The sequence below is a fragment of the Saccostrea cucullata genome, unplaced genomic scaffold (assembly GCF_032062105.1).
Source record: "Saccostrea cucullata isolate Sc308-1 unplaced genomic scaffold, CSIRO_AGI_Scuc_v1 ctg345, whole genome shotgun sequence".
NCBI classification, from domain to species: Eukaryota; Metazoa; Mollusca; class Bivalvia; order Ostreida; family Ostreidae; genus Saccostrea; species Saccostrea cuccullata.
In genome coordinates this window covers 160,726-173,443 of record NW_026923192.1, presented here as the reverse complement: position 1 = coordinate 173,443, position 12,718 = coordinate 160,726, and the positions used below count along the sequence as shown (strand labels likewise).

The window sequence follows — 12,718 nt, the reverse complement described above, 5'->3', positions numbered from 1 at the left end:
TTTTTATCAGATATTAGTCTTACAGTGCTTGATTGTTTTTCTCTCTTGTGTGAAAAGTGAATCTTTTTTGTTGACCTTCCAGCTTAACTATAAGTGGATAATATGTTCATGTGCATGATGTATAGAAAATGAAGTATCGTTAATACATCAATATGATTGTATTGATTTTCAATATGAATAACGCAAATTATGAGAATAATTATATCAATGGGGAGAAAAATCTGGCATTTGTTTTTGATTCTGATCAGGATACTACAGATCAGAAACAAGCAACAAAACAAACTGAGAAGGATGCTGGTAATATATTTCTATAGGATAATAATATCTAAAGTCAACTCAAAATATGCATATTTTTTATTAGTTAACTACTAATCCACTTTTTTAGCAATTCATCTTAAAAGTACAAATTTAGATAACTGATATAAACACAAATAAAAAAAATAAATCTCTTCATTTATATTTTCCTTTTCAGAGCACAAGCTTGAGAGGAAAACGAAGATCTATGTATTTATCAGCCATTTTATGTCAGCATGGGTATGTATTATTCTTTCTCTTTCCTTCCTTAACTAATCTTTGATCTGATTAAAAAAGTTTGACAATTATTGACTATTTTACAGGGAGACACATACAATTATTGACTATATCAGCAGGGAGACACATACAATTGTTGACTATATTTACAGGAAGACACATACAATTAACAACTATATTATCATGGAGACACATATAATTAATGACTATATTTACAGGGAGACCGTATGTGGTCCTTTGGGGTGGGGCTTTTCCTCATCAGCCTGGCCCCTGACTCCCTTCAGCTGCCCGCAATCTATGGATTCTCCTCCGGAGGGGCCACACTCCTCTTCGCGGGGCTTGTGGGATACTGGGTTGACAACACCCCTCGACTTACAGGTAATGTTACAAACAGAAATGAAGATAACATAACATTCTTCAGCAAAATCATGAAAAGTAACTACAGTGTTTTTCTGAATGTATGCCTTCCATGGAAATGATCTTTAAAATTTGTTTTAAAAATATGACTTGTGATTTTACTGTTGCCAATGAAGGCCCAAGTATTGTCCCTTTCCCTTTCAATCATCATGATCTTAAAGTTAAAGAATTTTTTCCAGATGGACTTTTTCTTGTCTCCTTAATAAACATTGTATTTTATCACCTTTATATTGTCTTCTCCACAGCGGCTCGGGTTTCCCTGGTGATACAGAACCTCCTGGTCGTGTTGTGTGCTGCAGTGGTTTTCTGTGTGTTCTTCTTTGGACTACACCAAGAAAATGCTTCAGTCTCTGATGTCTTGATTCATGTAAGAAATAAACTGCTATTTCTACTTGATACAAGGTTATTAAAACACTTGATTAAGCTTGAAGTCTTTAATTTGAAAAAAGAGTAATTTGAGATGCTTACAGTAATTATCAATTGCCTGTCTTAGAAAATGAATAAAGTGTGAATAAAGACTTTCTTTAGTTGTTCATTCTTTAATACGATTCCTTTGTAGGGAGGCAGAGGTGTAATTATTGTGTTGTCCATTCTGGCAGGCTTAGCCAGTATAGCCATGAAGATTGCTATTGAGAAGGACTGGGTGGTGGAAATCTGTGGTCGAGACAAAGACATGCTGGCCTGTAAGTCTGAACACAACATACATGTTTGATAAAATTTTACCAGGTATTTTTCACACTGATGCTGCCTAGTGCTACCTAATCAGCGCTATTATCCAACAATGTGTTTTTTGTCAATTATTTCGCATATTTGATGTGTGAGAATCCAATGTTTTCAGTATGTGCTACGTACATATTCAGCCAAATTTTTAACATTAAATATACATGCACAGACAAATCATTATTCTTTCTCAGTGGGCAGGGAATTCCACAATGTAGATGAAATATTTTTTCGTCATTTAAAATAATTGCTAAATCGATTGTAATTTGACTACATATGATAAAGCAGAGTTTTATTACTTGCAGCAATGACATCAAAGCTAAGGGCCATTGACCTTTGCACCCAGATTTTGGCCCCAGTCCTTACAGGTCAGGTCATGACCTGGTTAGGGATCCAGTATGGGGCTGTTCTGATTGGTGTTTGGAATCTAATGTCTGTGTTTGTGGAATATTATCTCATTCTTAAAGTTTACCAAGAAGTTCCTGCTCTAAAAAACAAAATGTACAAGAAAAAGGCAGACAAAGATGGTAAGTGCTTGAGTCTTATGATAGAGTTTTTCTTACATGTTTTAATCCCAATATAGACCCTTCTCCTATGACATATTTTGCCTAGGAGTTATTCCCCTTCGTTGCCATCTTGTAGGGCAAAATAGTGAATTTACCTCTTTGAATTGGAATGTTGACCTACAATATGGCGGTCATGTTGAATAACTCTTGCTTAAATAACCTCAATGGAAAACACTCTATAGGTCTGCATTTATATATACTGACACGCAAAAGAAACACAACACCCTACTTTAGGGGGGAATAATTATGTAAAGTAAAGAATTTTGTATCTTAAATTATGGATATTTTCAATTTAATAAACATCGGTAATTTAACGGTTGAACGATTTTCATACCATAACCAGAAGTCAAGTTTGAGTCTGTTGAACAGAAATCAAAAATTGCATGTTTAATGAAACATTTGGCAATATCATGGAGTTTTAAGGGTTTTTGCTGTTCATCATAAGTAATGCAGCAATATTTCAAAAAATAAACTCTCCTTTCGATTCCCGGAACGATGCTTAGGCTTCTTGAAAATGGCTTAAATACGCATTTTCATTGCTCTAGCTGGAAAATTTCAATGTAAAGGTGATAGAGACTTGCTGATGCAAAAATTCACTACATTACACCTAAACAGGGTCTTAAGTATCATATGCATTAAGGACAGTCCTTGTATCTGAAGTCCAAGGGTGGCTACACTGCTCTAGGTTAGAGAAAATTCGACCTAATCACCTATAAAACGGGCATTTAAAAATTGCAAAGAATAATTCCTTCGCTCAGATCTCAATATTGATGAACCTATTGTATCGTAGAAATTAAGCTGCAAATGTTGTTTAGGGCAGTCTTGCACATTTTACTTGAATGGCTGGGAGGGGGGTGTTTTAACTGTCATATGTTACTTAGTAAAGTAAAGATAAACATTTAACATTTTTATCAAATGGATGTTCTGAAAAGTGAGTTTAGCCTTACTGTATTCATTTTTGAAAATCGTTGGATAAAAAAATCAAACATTTGTAGATTACTGCTTGTTGCGTTTCTTTTGCGTTTCAGTATAGTAAAGGGAACCTTAGATAATAATGGTCCAATTGAGGAAAACAATAAAAAATGATATTCGTGATATTTTGTGTTAAGATTAAAACTCTTGTATTCTTACAAATAGTACCTGAAACAACAATCCCAGTTCAAGACAATGAAGAAAAAGCTATAACTGCTGAAGAGGATTCAAACATTGTCTGTGAAGAGACAACGAAGAATTCTGCTCCTCCAGGAAAAGATACTGCAGAATCGGCAAAAGATGACGATACCCAAATCAAACCCGCAACTCCAGAAAAGAAGATTCAAAAAGCATCAGAACTGACAGGTTGTGCCTGGTTCTTGAACAAGATGTTCTACAGTTTTATAACCCTGTATAGGGGTTACAGAACATATTTTAAGTATGAAGTCGCCCTAGCTGGACTTGGACTCTCCTTCTTGTACATGACTGTGCTGGGCTTTGACAGCATCACTATAGGTATACATCTCCTTGTCATGTGCATCAATAGCTTTTGTATTTATGGTCTTATTATGAACAAGTTTATTATGTACCTGCTTTTGCAAATTTTATATCACAGTTCCCTACAGCCTAAACTAGACCCATATTGATTTTGAGGTCCAAGGTCAAGATAATCATACATTGCCCCCCACCCCAATCCAAATTAAAAACGTTCATTTTCTTCGAACTTCTCAATAAAATTTAAAAACACAGGTCCCTTAAACCTTAAAAAGATGTGTACTATATTGATTTTGAGGTAAAAAGATCAAGGTCAGAATTTTTAAATTGAAATTTCAATGAAATTTGTATATTTCAAATACCCACCCTCAAACTAACATTACTTTGCCTTAACAAAGATACCTGTACAAATCATTGTGTATAGGAATTACAACTTCATATATATGCATGTGTTTATTTTAGGCTATGCCTACTCCCAGGGACTCTCAGAGGCTGTATTAGGAGGACTGCAGGCAGGAGGTGCTCTGATAGGAATTCTGGGAGCTTTTGCGTATCCCAAGATCCGAAAGGTTGTTGGTCTTGAGAGGACTGGTTTGTTTGGATTAGGTTCTGAAATTCTGTGCTTGTGTTTCTGTGTAGCTTCTGTATGGGCCCCTGGCAGTCCTTTTGATCTGTTAGGCAGTCCAAAGACCTCAGTTAACAACATGGTTGATGCGAGGTGCCAGAATGGATCTTATGTGTACACAACCAATGTGACCTCACCCCCAAGTGAAATATCTACTGTAATAACAATAACAACAATTAATTCTTCTTTTCCCTCTGGTATGCTATGTAATGAAACCACTAGTTCATCAGAAGAGTCACCCGACATCTCAATATGGCTACTTATGGTGGGAATCATCACAGCTAGATTTGGTATGTTTTACTTGTATATTGTGTACATGTATTGTATTTTTATGCCCCCCCCCCCCTTTCATAGAAGGAAGGGCTTATTGCTTTGCTGTTGTCATCAGTCTGTCTGTCGGTCCACCAAGTTTCTGTTCATTTGCAGAGGCTGCACGTACTGAAATGAAATTTTGTGTACAGATTTATCATAAGAATATCTAGGGCTAGTTTTGTTTTGGCTGCAATTGAGCCCTTTTTGACAGAGTTATGCCCCTTTGACATTGAAAAATTCCAATTATTTGAAGGGGGATATACGTGTTTCACAAACATTTCTTGTTCACTGTTGTCATTTTTATGTCTATTTTAGAAGTACAGTCTAACCTTATTATCTCAAACCCAGTGGGATTGAAAAAACTTTGTGATAATCGAGTATTCGAGATATCCATAGTAAATACTCGGGAATAAGTAGTTGGGACTTTAAAATGACTTCGATATCTACTGTAAAAGCACAAATATTTTCTTTAAAAAATATGATGGTTAAATTGACTAGTTTATTTCGTTGTTAACAATATTCAACGAATATATACTTCCCACACGATAATTATTATATAACTATATATTGAATAGGGTTACTTTCAAAACAACGAAATTAAATGCCCACGAAACTATTTTTGAAGACAAAACAACGAAATTTTATGCCCACGAAAATTTGTTTTTCTACAGTATATGGTATTCGAGGTGTCTGTGTACAACTGTATTCTTTATTTTCTTTAAAAAATATGATGGTTATGCAATTGACTAGTTTGGATATTTGCACAGTGAACAACAGTGAACAACAGTGAACAACGAATATATTCTTGAAAACCTGTACATTTATATTTGCATTATATGTATTAATTAAACCATTCACGGAAATGTGATATCATGAGTATACAGTTTTATGCACTCATTATCATTCTGTATCGGAAACCTGTATATTTGTTCCGATTTCAGGTCTTTGGGTTTCCGACCTGACAATCACACAGCTATTTCTACAGACCGTGGAGGAAACAGAGAGAGGCATCGTCAACTCCATGCAGAACTCTATGAACAAACTCATGGATATGCTGAAGTTTATCATGGTTATAGTGGCACCGTACCCCCATCAGTTTGGCCTACTGACCCTCATTTCGTTTTCCTTCATCTGTATGGCCTGGGTCCTGTACGCTGTCTACTGTCGCCGAGTTAGAGGACATTTCTTTCACTTCGAAAAAGTGACTAAGTGTGTGGATCACCAAAATAATAATCAGGCACCACAACATATTTCAAACACAGAAACTAGTGAAGCAGTGTGAAAGTAGAGGTAGATTTGTGTACATTAGAAAAAAGCACAAAATTAATTCACAATTGTTTGGTTTCAATATAGTCACACTTTGTTATCTTGAACTAGAAAACTTACGATTCCTGATGATTCAGAAAGAACAAGTTTTTTTAACTTTTAAATCACATTGACATATCCATGGTACATGTATTTGAAATACATGTACCATGTACCACAGGTACATGTATTAGTTTTTGAGATATACCAAAGTTCAACAGTATGTTGACAGTTAAATATTTTAGTGATAGTTTTTCTTGGATTTGTGATATTATCATGATTATGGTGCACTGGTGCTGTTTATGACTCGGTCAGTTTTTCTAATTTTAATGAGATAATTTTATGTAATTTTAAAATCTGAGGAAGAAGAGTTGGGTTCAAGTAACTCAGGTGAGTGTTGTGGCACCAATTGGCCTGTTATTTTTCAATATGATTGTTTTTCTTTTAATTGTTATGACAAATTTTATACTTATAATTTTTTAGTCAAATTTTACTTTGATTTGGCTTTTTAATCATCATCTTTGTAGCAAAACGTTATACTGGTTTAGGATACTGTATAATGTCTATTTGTAGGCATGTAGTATATATAATAAGACATGCAATTAATTTATGTTTTAAAATTAAAGAGGTCTACATTTCTATAGATGATTAGTGTTGCAAATGGATAAAATGAAAATTTTCTTTATATCTCATAAAACAGACAGGAAGTATTGGGGACTTAAGTGTAAAATATTTTCTTAAAGTAGGTGAATGTGTAATATTGACTATATAAAATAATTCCTATACAACAGAGGATTTTGCTGGCAGACACAAATACAATATTTTGTTCAAAGTATTAATATGCTGTTTAATTATTACTGTTTTAAGAACAGTGAAAGTAAAGGTGAAAAATATTGACTATATAAAATACCACCTACAACAGAGGATTTATGCTGTTATGGTTTATGATATCCTCTTTAAAGTATTGGACAGGCTTTCACCTATATTAGAGAAATGTAGAGGTTTTTGTTGTAGTTGAAACCCAGACCACTTCTCTAAAGAGAATATGGTTTATGGGAGTGGAATTTTATAGAAAGTCTGTCCAATTCTCTAGAGAGAATATTGTTTATGGGAGTGGAATGTGATGTGTTTACCAATAGGTCTGTCCAGCAGTTAATCTTCCCGTCATCATCATCATGCTCTTTGTCCAGCCACTGTGATGTAATGAAGAAATCTTAAGTTTGCATGACAAGTGTGTTATAAGTCTGAACCGGAATTTTTGTATACTGAAAGTTGAATTTTACTATCTCAAACATTAGAAGAAAAAGATTCAAGTAGCATGGGTGGACCATAAAATTCACAATTTTGGTAGACACTCTTTCATCATAACTATGTACTTGTTATTTATTTATTACATAACAAAAAGGATTTTCAAAGAAATAGAGAATTTTCACTAGTTTTCCCCGCCCTAGCACTTATTCCCTGACCCTGGGGCCATGAATTTCACAATTTTGGTAAGTGCATATTTGCATATGTTTTTGCTACATGTCCAGGAGTAACTTTTTAAAGATTGCACTAATTTTAGTAGTTTTGGCCCCACCCCTCAGGCCCCAGGGGGGCAGGGATCATGAAATTCATAATTTTCATTGGCCCATAGATGCTTTGTACCAAATTTAAAATTGGTTCAGTGGTTGCAGAGAAGAAGCTGAAAATGTTCAAATGTTAACGAAAAAACGACGAACGACATCTACATAAAAAAATCATGGTCACCTGAGTTTAAACCTAATAAAAGGAAAATGTGCCCACTGTCCAAACACGAAAATCCTACTTCTTCCAAAACCAGTTTTTTCTTTCCAAACACTACACTAAATGTGTAACATCAAGCCTTAATGGTGGCCCCTGAGCCACAAAAAATATAATCTGACAAGTAATGCTTCATACATTTTTTAATCAGTTTTGATTGCACATACTGTAGCATAGATAACAAAATCTTAATCACACATTAATAAAATACTTGTAATATCACAGTTTAACAATCACATATAAAACAATTACGAAGTTCAGATTGAAAATCTATTTGTCCATGTATTCATGACCTATAAAAAAAATTGGATTTGTCACAAAATAGTCACCCTGCAAGTCTATATAGCATGTCTATGACACAAAGAAAAGAAAAATGGAATAACACACTAAAAAGGCACTAGCTGTAGTTCTTGTCACAGTGACAAAATGATAAATTTTTCTTTTCTCAAAGATACATTGCAATTTCAAAATATATTTTATCAGATGCTTGGCGGTATTTTATCAAACATTTTCTTGTACACGATTATACAAATAATATTAACAAAGTGCAGCTATTTAATTTTAAAAATTAAGTGAATCAATAATGTTAATGTTCCCTTCTAAATTATGTGATATCACAGACTATTTGATTTCCTGATTATTTTAAAAATATTCCCAGTGATCCACTTGAAGAAGGATTGTAAAATGCATGGAATTCCTGTAACAAATATCTCATCTAGTTTGGTTCTTAATTGTCCAATCACCTAGTTCCATCAGCACTTGATTGTCCAATCATTTGAAAAAGCTAATATTTGTTCCTCCTCACATTTTTGACTTGGTCAGCCAATCAAAATCCTACAAAGAAACAACAAAAAATATTATTGAAATCAAAATTAAATTGACGAGGAACTATGAGTATAACAAAGACAAGGACATTTTATGCAAACTGAAAACTTTTAAAAATTATATTTTTGAAAAATAATATATTCAGGAAAATAAGTACATTGTACATTCAAAACAATTTAAATGTCACAGTTTAAAATAACATGCACCATTTTCCAATTGTGAAAAATTGCACATAGTTTTTAATTGTTTTAGTTATACATGAAAATGTAACTTCTGGTTACAGAGTATGCTTTTTACCTCACCTGATATTTTCTAGTACACATCAGTTTTAATAGATTGGTTTGCCCAGTAGACATACAATGCTGTCTAGTCCACTGAGTTTTTTTTCTATCTGAGGGTAATGTTTAGCTCACCTGAGTTTTTGTTTAGAGGGGGATACTTTTTAGCTCACTTGTTTTTGTATTGGAGGATGCTCTTAGATCACTTGAGTTTTTTCTAGAAGAGGATACTGTTTAGCTCACCTACGTTTTTGTAGGGGAGGAAACTTTTTAGCTCTCCAGAGTTTTTTCAGTACAATGCTATTTAGCTCATTTAAGTATTTATAATGTAAGATGTTGTTTAGCTCCCCAGAGTTTTTCCAGTAGATGAAACTGTTTAACTCGCTTGAGTTTCTGTAGTAGAGGATAATGTTAAGATTACCTGTGTTTTTCTAATTTGATACTGTTAGGCTCACCTGAGTTTTCCTCGAGGACATAGGACTGATGAGGATATTGAGAAGCGCCACCCTCTCTGGGTCCTTTGTGACCTCTGTAAGGTACTTGTTGATTTCGTCTGTTGTCCTGGCACAGTAACCTCGGCCTCCGAAGGCCTCAATCATCTTCTCGTACCTAGCAGCTGCCATCAGGGCCGTAGGGGGAGACCTGAAATGAGCAGGTTTCTTATTTTGAATGCAAGAACCTCTTTATTTCCACACTACAAAAATATGCACTCTGTGACTTATATTAAATAATATTGAAGGTTATCAATATTGGCTGAGCATAACTGACTTCATCCACAAATACAAGTATTACATAAATATAAGGATAAATACTGTAATACATGTAGTGAAATCAATGAAATATTTCCACCAATCAATATACTAGATACCTTTGATTAGACTGTAGCTTTACTGCTTTCTAACTATAACAAGAAAAGACATTTTGCTTACATAAGTGTGAGATCCTCAGCCTGCATAGATTTCCACACATCTTCTGGCACACCTGCATAAATTCCACCATTGTTTATTATCATCAGAGTTACTGGAAGCTTGTACCTAATGGTATTTTTGTAAAAATTTATACTTCACAGTAAAATACAAGCATCTAATAGAATTATATCAAGAGAATTCATAAAAAAACTGTGTCTTTTTGACACCACTAAACCACTGTTGTAAACCACTACCAGGTCCTGCCAACATAATCAGAGGAAGATGACATTTACCTGCATATTGTTTCAATTTCCATCCCAGAAAATCCAAATGCACTGTCTCCCTGAATGGAGAAGACTCTTTTTTCAGGAGCATGATCCCTGCACCAGATCCCAGCAGCCACGGCAAATCCCAATCCCACTCCCATAGTCCCAAATGTACCAGCATCTAATCTGTTAAATATGATGATAATCAGATGGTTAAATGCATCAAGAGCACCTTCTTCAGTTACATTCTCACTAAAAATTATACAGAATAAGTTTCAATTATTTATGACCTGTGTCTGGGAAGGTGGTTGGGAACCATGGTCCTGCTAATGTCCATAGTGTTGGCTCCTTCACTGACAATTATGCAGTCCTTGGGAAGAAACTTTTGTACCTACAAAATATTCATTTCAAAGTAAAGAATAGGGGTATTATTAAAGATGAAAGAGACTTGTGAAAGATTGTATTTGGAGTTTGACCTTGACCTTTGACTTGAGGTGGAATTATGATGATATCATTCCTCATGGGGGACTAATGTTTATGGATTTCATAGGTTATCCTTATCCACAAAGACAACCCCCCACCAATCATAGCTTTGTGAACATATTTGAAATATTAAACACCAAGTTTTAATACCCATTAAAAATATCATCTTATAAACAAATACATGTAAAATATTTGCTGCCCAAGAATTGAAATGATTCTACAATTTATCTTTTCCAAGATCTCTTGGGGTGAGATATGAGCCAAATGGAACCCTTGGGAAAGACAAGGATTTAATACCGAGACTTGCTATATATCTTTGATATCTGAACTTGCACCTCCAAGTTACTGCAGTGCAGTACATAATACACCATAGAGCACTCTGTAGGCGAAGAGAGAGAAAGGGGGCAAGGAGAAAAAAAACCAACATTTTCCGGGGGAGAATTTGACAAAACTTTGCTTTTTTTACTTTTAGTATATATTTTTTTAATTTCAATGTCATAGCACCTATTACATATACATACACTGTACCCTAAGGGTGTTGTTTGAATTTGGCCATATAGGGGAGAGAAATATGCTCCGGTCAAGAAGTATTGTCATTCATAAGAAAATAATACCTCACTATATGCTGCATAGTAGTTAAGGGGCTCACTTTTGTCATCCATCATTGCCTGCAAAAGTTTAAAAAAAATTAGATGAAAAGTAAATCTTTTCAGCTGACATGTCTAGTAAAAAAATCATTGAAATACACTATATTAACTTAATTACAAATGGTTAGTTACTTGCACAGCCTTTTGATTCTGTTGTACTTTGCTATTGAGAGTTTTCCACCATGGAGATTTAGGGTTGAAATGAAATTGACCTGGAATTTTGCTAATTTGTTCATTCATCTGAAATGATAAAGTTTGACTACTTTCAAAATGTATTTCTATTCATATTTTATAAGAAAAGACATTAATACTAAATCAAAACTGAAGTAATACATAGACTTTCTTAAATACACCTCATGTACTGTAGATCACTTAATTTTCACGACAACTAATTTTCGCGAGATATTCATTGACTCTTTATTAGCGAGACAAAATTTTCACGAATTGTGGTCATTGCTCTATATAATCATATGAATTCTATTATACGCGAGAATGAAATTTTCGCGAGCATATCATCTCGCGTAATTATGCAAAAATAAAGTTCTCGCAAATAAAAAGTGATTTAAAGTAATAAAACACAAATATAGGATGCCTGCTGATGTACAAACATAGCAAAGTTCTATTTCCTTCAAATTTGTAGATTTGAATGTCTATAAATCCACTGATACCTGTATCATGACAGCATCTAGATCTCCAACTAGAGACACTGCATTCTGTATATTATTACTCATCTCTTCAGCACATATATCCACCTTAAAAACAAAACAAGAGGCCCATGGGCCACATCGCTCACCTGAGCACTGAGGCTAGGAAAAAGTAGAAATTGGTTTATTAGTAAATCTTTGAACTGTTATGGTTTTGGTATTCTTGAGAAGATGATTTTTAAAGAATTTTCCTATATATTTCTATGTAAAACTTCGGGTTGTGGCCCCGGGGGGGGGGGGGGCCATGATTTGAACAAACTTGAATCTACACTACCTGAGGATGCTTCCATATAAATATGATCAATCATGGCTTTGTTATTCTTGAGAAGAAGATTTTTAAGAATTTTCCTATATATTTCTATGTAAAACTTTGGTCGGCCATTGTGGCCCTGCCTTACCCCCTGGGGTCATGATTTGAACAAACTTGAATCTACACTACCTGAGGATGCTTCCATATAAATATGATCAATTATGGCTTTGATATTCTTGAGAAGAAGATTTTTAAAGAATTTTCCTATATATTTCTATGTAAAACTTTGGTCGGCCATTTTGGCCCCACCCTAATCCCCAGGGGTCATGATTTGAAAAAAACTTGAATCTACACTATCTGAGGATAATTCCATATAAATATGATCAATTATGGCTTTGAGTATTCTTGAGAAGAAGATTTTTAAAGATTTTTCCTATATATTCCTATGTAAAACTTTGATCAGCCATTTCGGCCCCACCCTACCCCCGGGGTTCATGATTTGAACAAACTTGAATCTACACTACATGAGGATGCTACCATATAAATATGATCAATCATGGCTTAGTCATTCTTGGGAAGAAGATTTTTAAAGAATTTTTTATATATTTCTATGTAAAACTTTGGCCCCGCCC

At 34.3% G+C, this 12,718-nt stretch overlaps 2 protein-coding genes across 4 annotated transcripts in view; one reads left to right on the top strand and one right to left on the bottom strand.

Annotated features, from left to right (window-relative positions):
* LOC134263406 (solute carrier family 40 member 1-like) overlaps window positions 1-12,718 on the top strand; it is a 125,614-nt gene that overhangs the window by 1,667 nt on the left and 111,229 nt on the right. Inside the window, exons 1-9 of one of the 3 annotated variants that reach the window (XR_009991257.1) lie at window positions 36-297; window positions 473-534; window positions 750-909; window positions 1,194-1,315; window positions 1,508-1,631; window positions 1,974-2,195; window positions 3,372-3,722; window positions 4,164-4,616; window positions 5,580-6,130. Coding sequence is in view for 2 of the 3 variants with exons in the window: in XM_062745740.1 (XP_062601724.1) it covers window positions 153-297; window positions 473-534; window positions 750-909; window positions 1,194-1,315; window positions 1,508-1,631; window positions 1,974-2,195; window positions 3,372-3,722; window positions 4,164-4,616; window positions 5,580-5,920 (1,980 nt within the window). In the remaining variant the exon portion in view is untranslated. Of the gene's footprint in view, window positions 1-35; window positions 298-472; window positions 535-749; window positions 910-1,193; window positions 1,316-1,507; window positions 1,632-1,973; window positions 2,196-3,371; window positions 3,723-4,163; window positions 4,617-5,579; window positions 6,628-12,718 lie in introns of those variants that run through there. The other 2 variants (XM_062745740.1, XM_062745741.1) reach the window with 2 other exon arrangements.
* Window positions 1-12,718, bottom strand: part of LOC134263410 (2-hydroxyacyl-CoA lyase 1-like) — a 30,954-nt gene that overhangs the window by 8,094 nt on the left and 10,142 nt on the right. Inside the window, 9 exon segments of the mRNA XM_062745744.1 lie at window positions 854-880; window positions 8,511-8,559; window positions 9,284-9,470; window positions 9,758-9,862; window positions 10,030-10,188; window positions 10,293-10,393; window positions 11,100-11,153; window positions 11,265-11,372; window positions 11,801-11,884. Of these exon segments, the coding sequence (XP_062601728.1) occupies window positions 854-880; window positions 8,511-8,559; window positions 9,284-9,470; window positions 9,758-9,862; window positions 10,030-10,188; window positions 10,293-10,393; window positions 11,100-11,153; window positions 11,265-11,372; window positions 11,801-11,884 (874 nt within the window).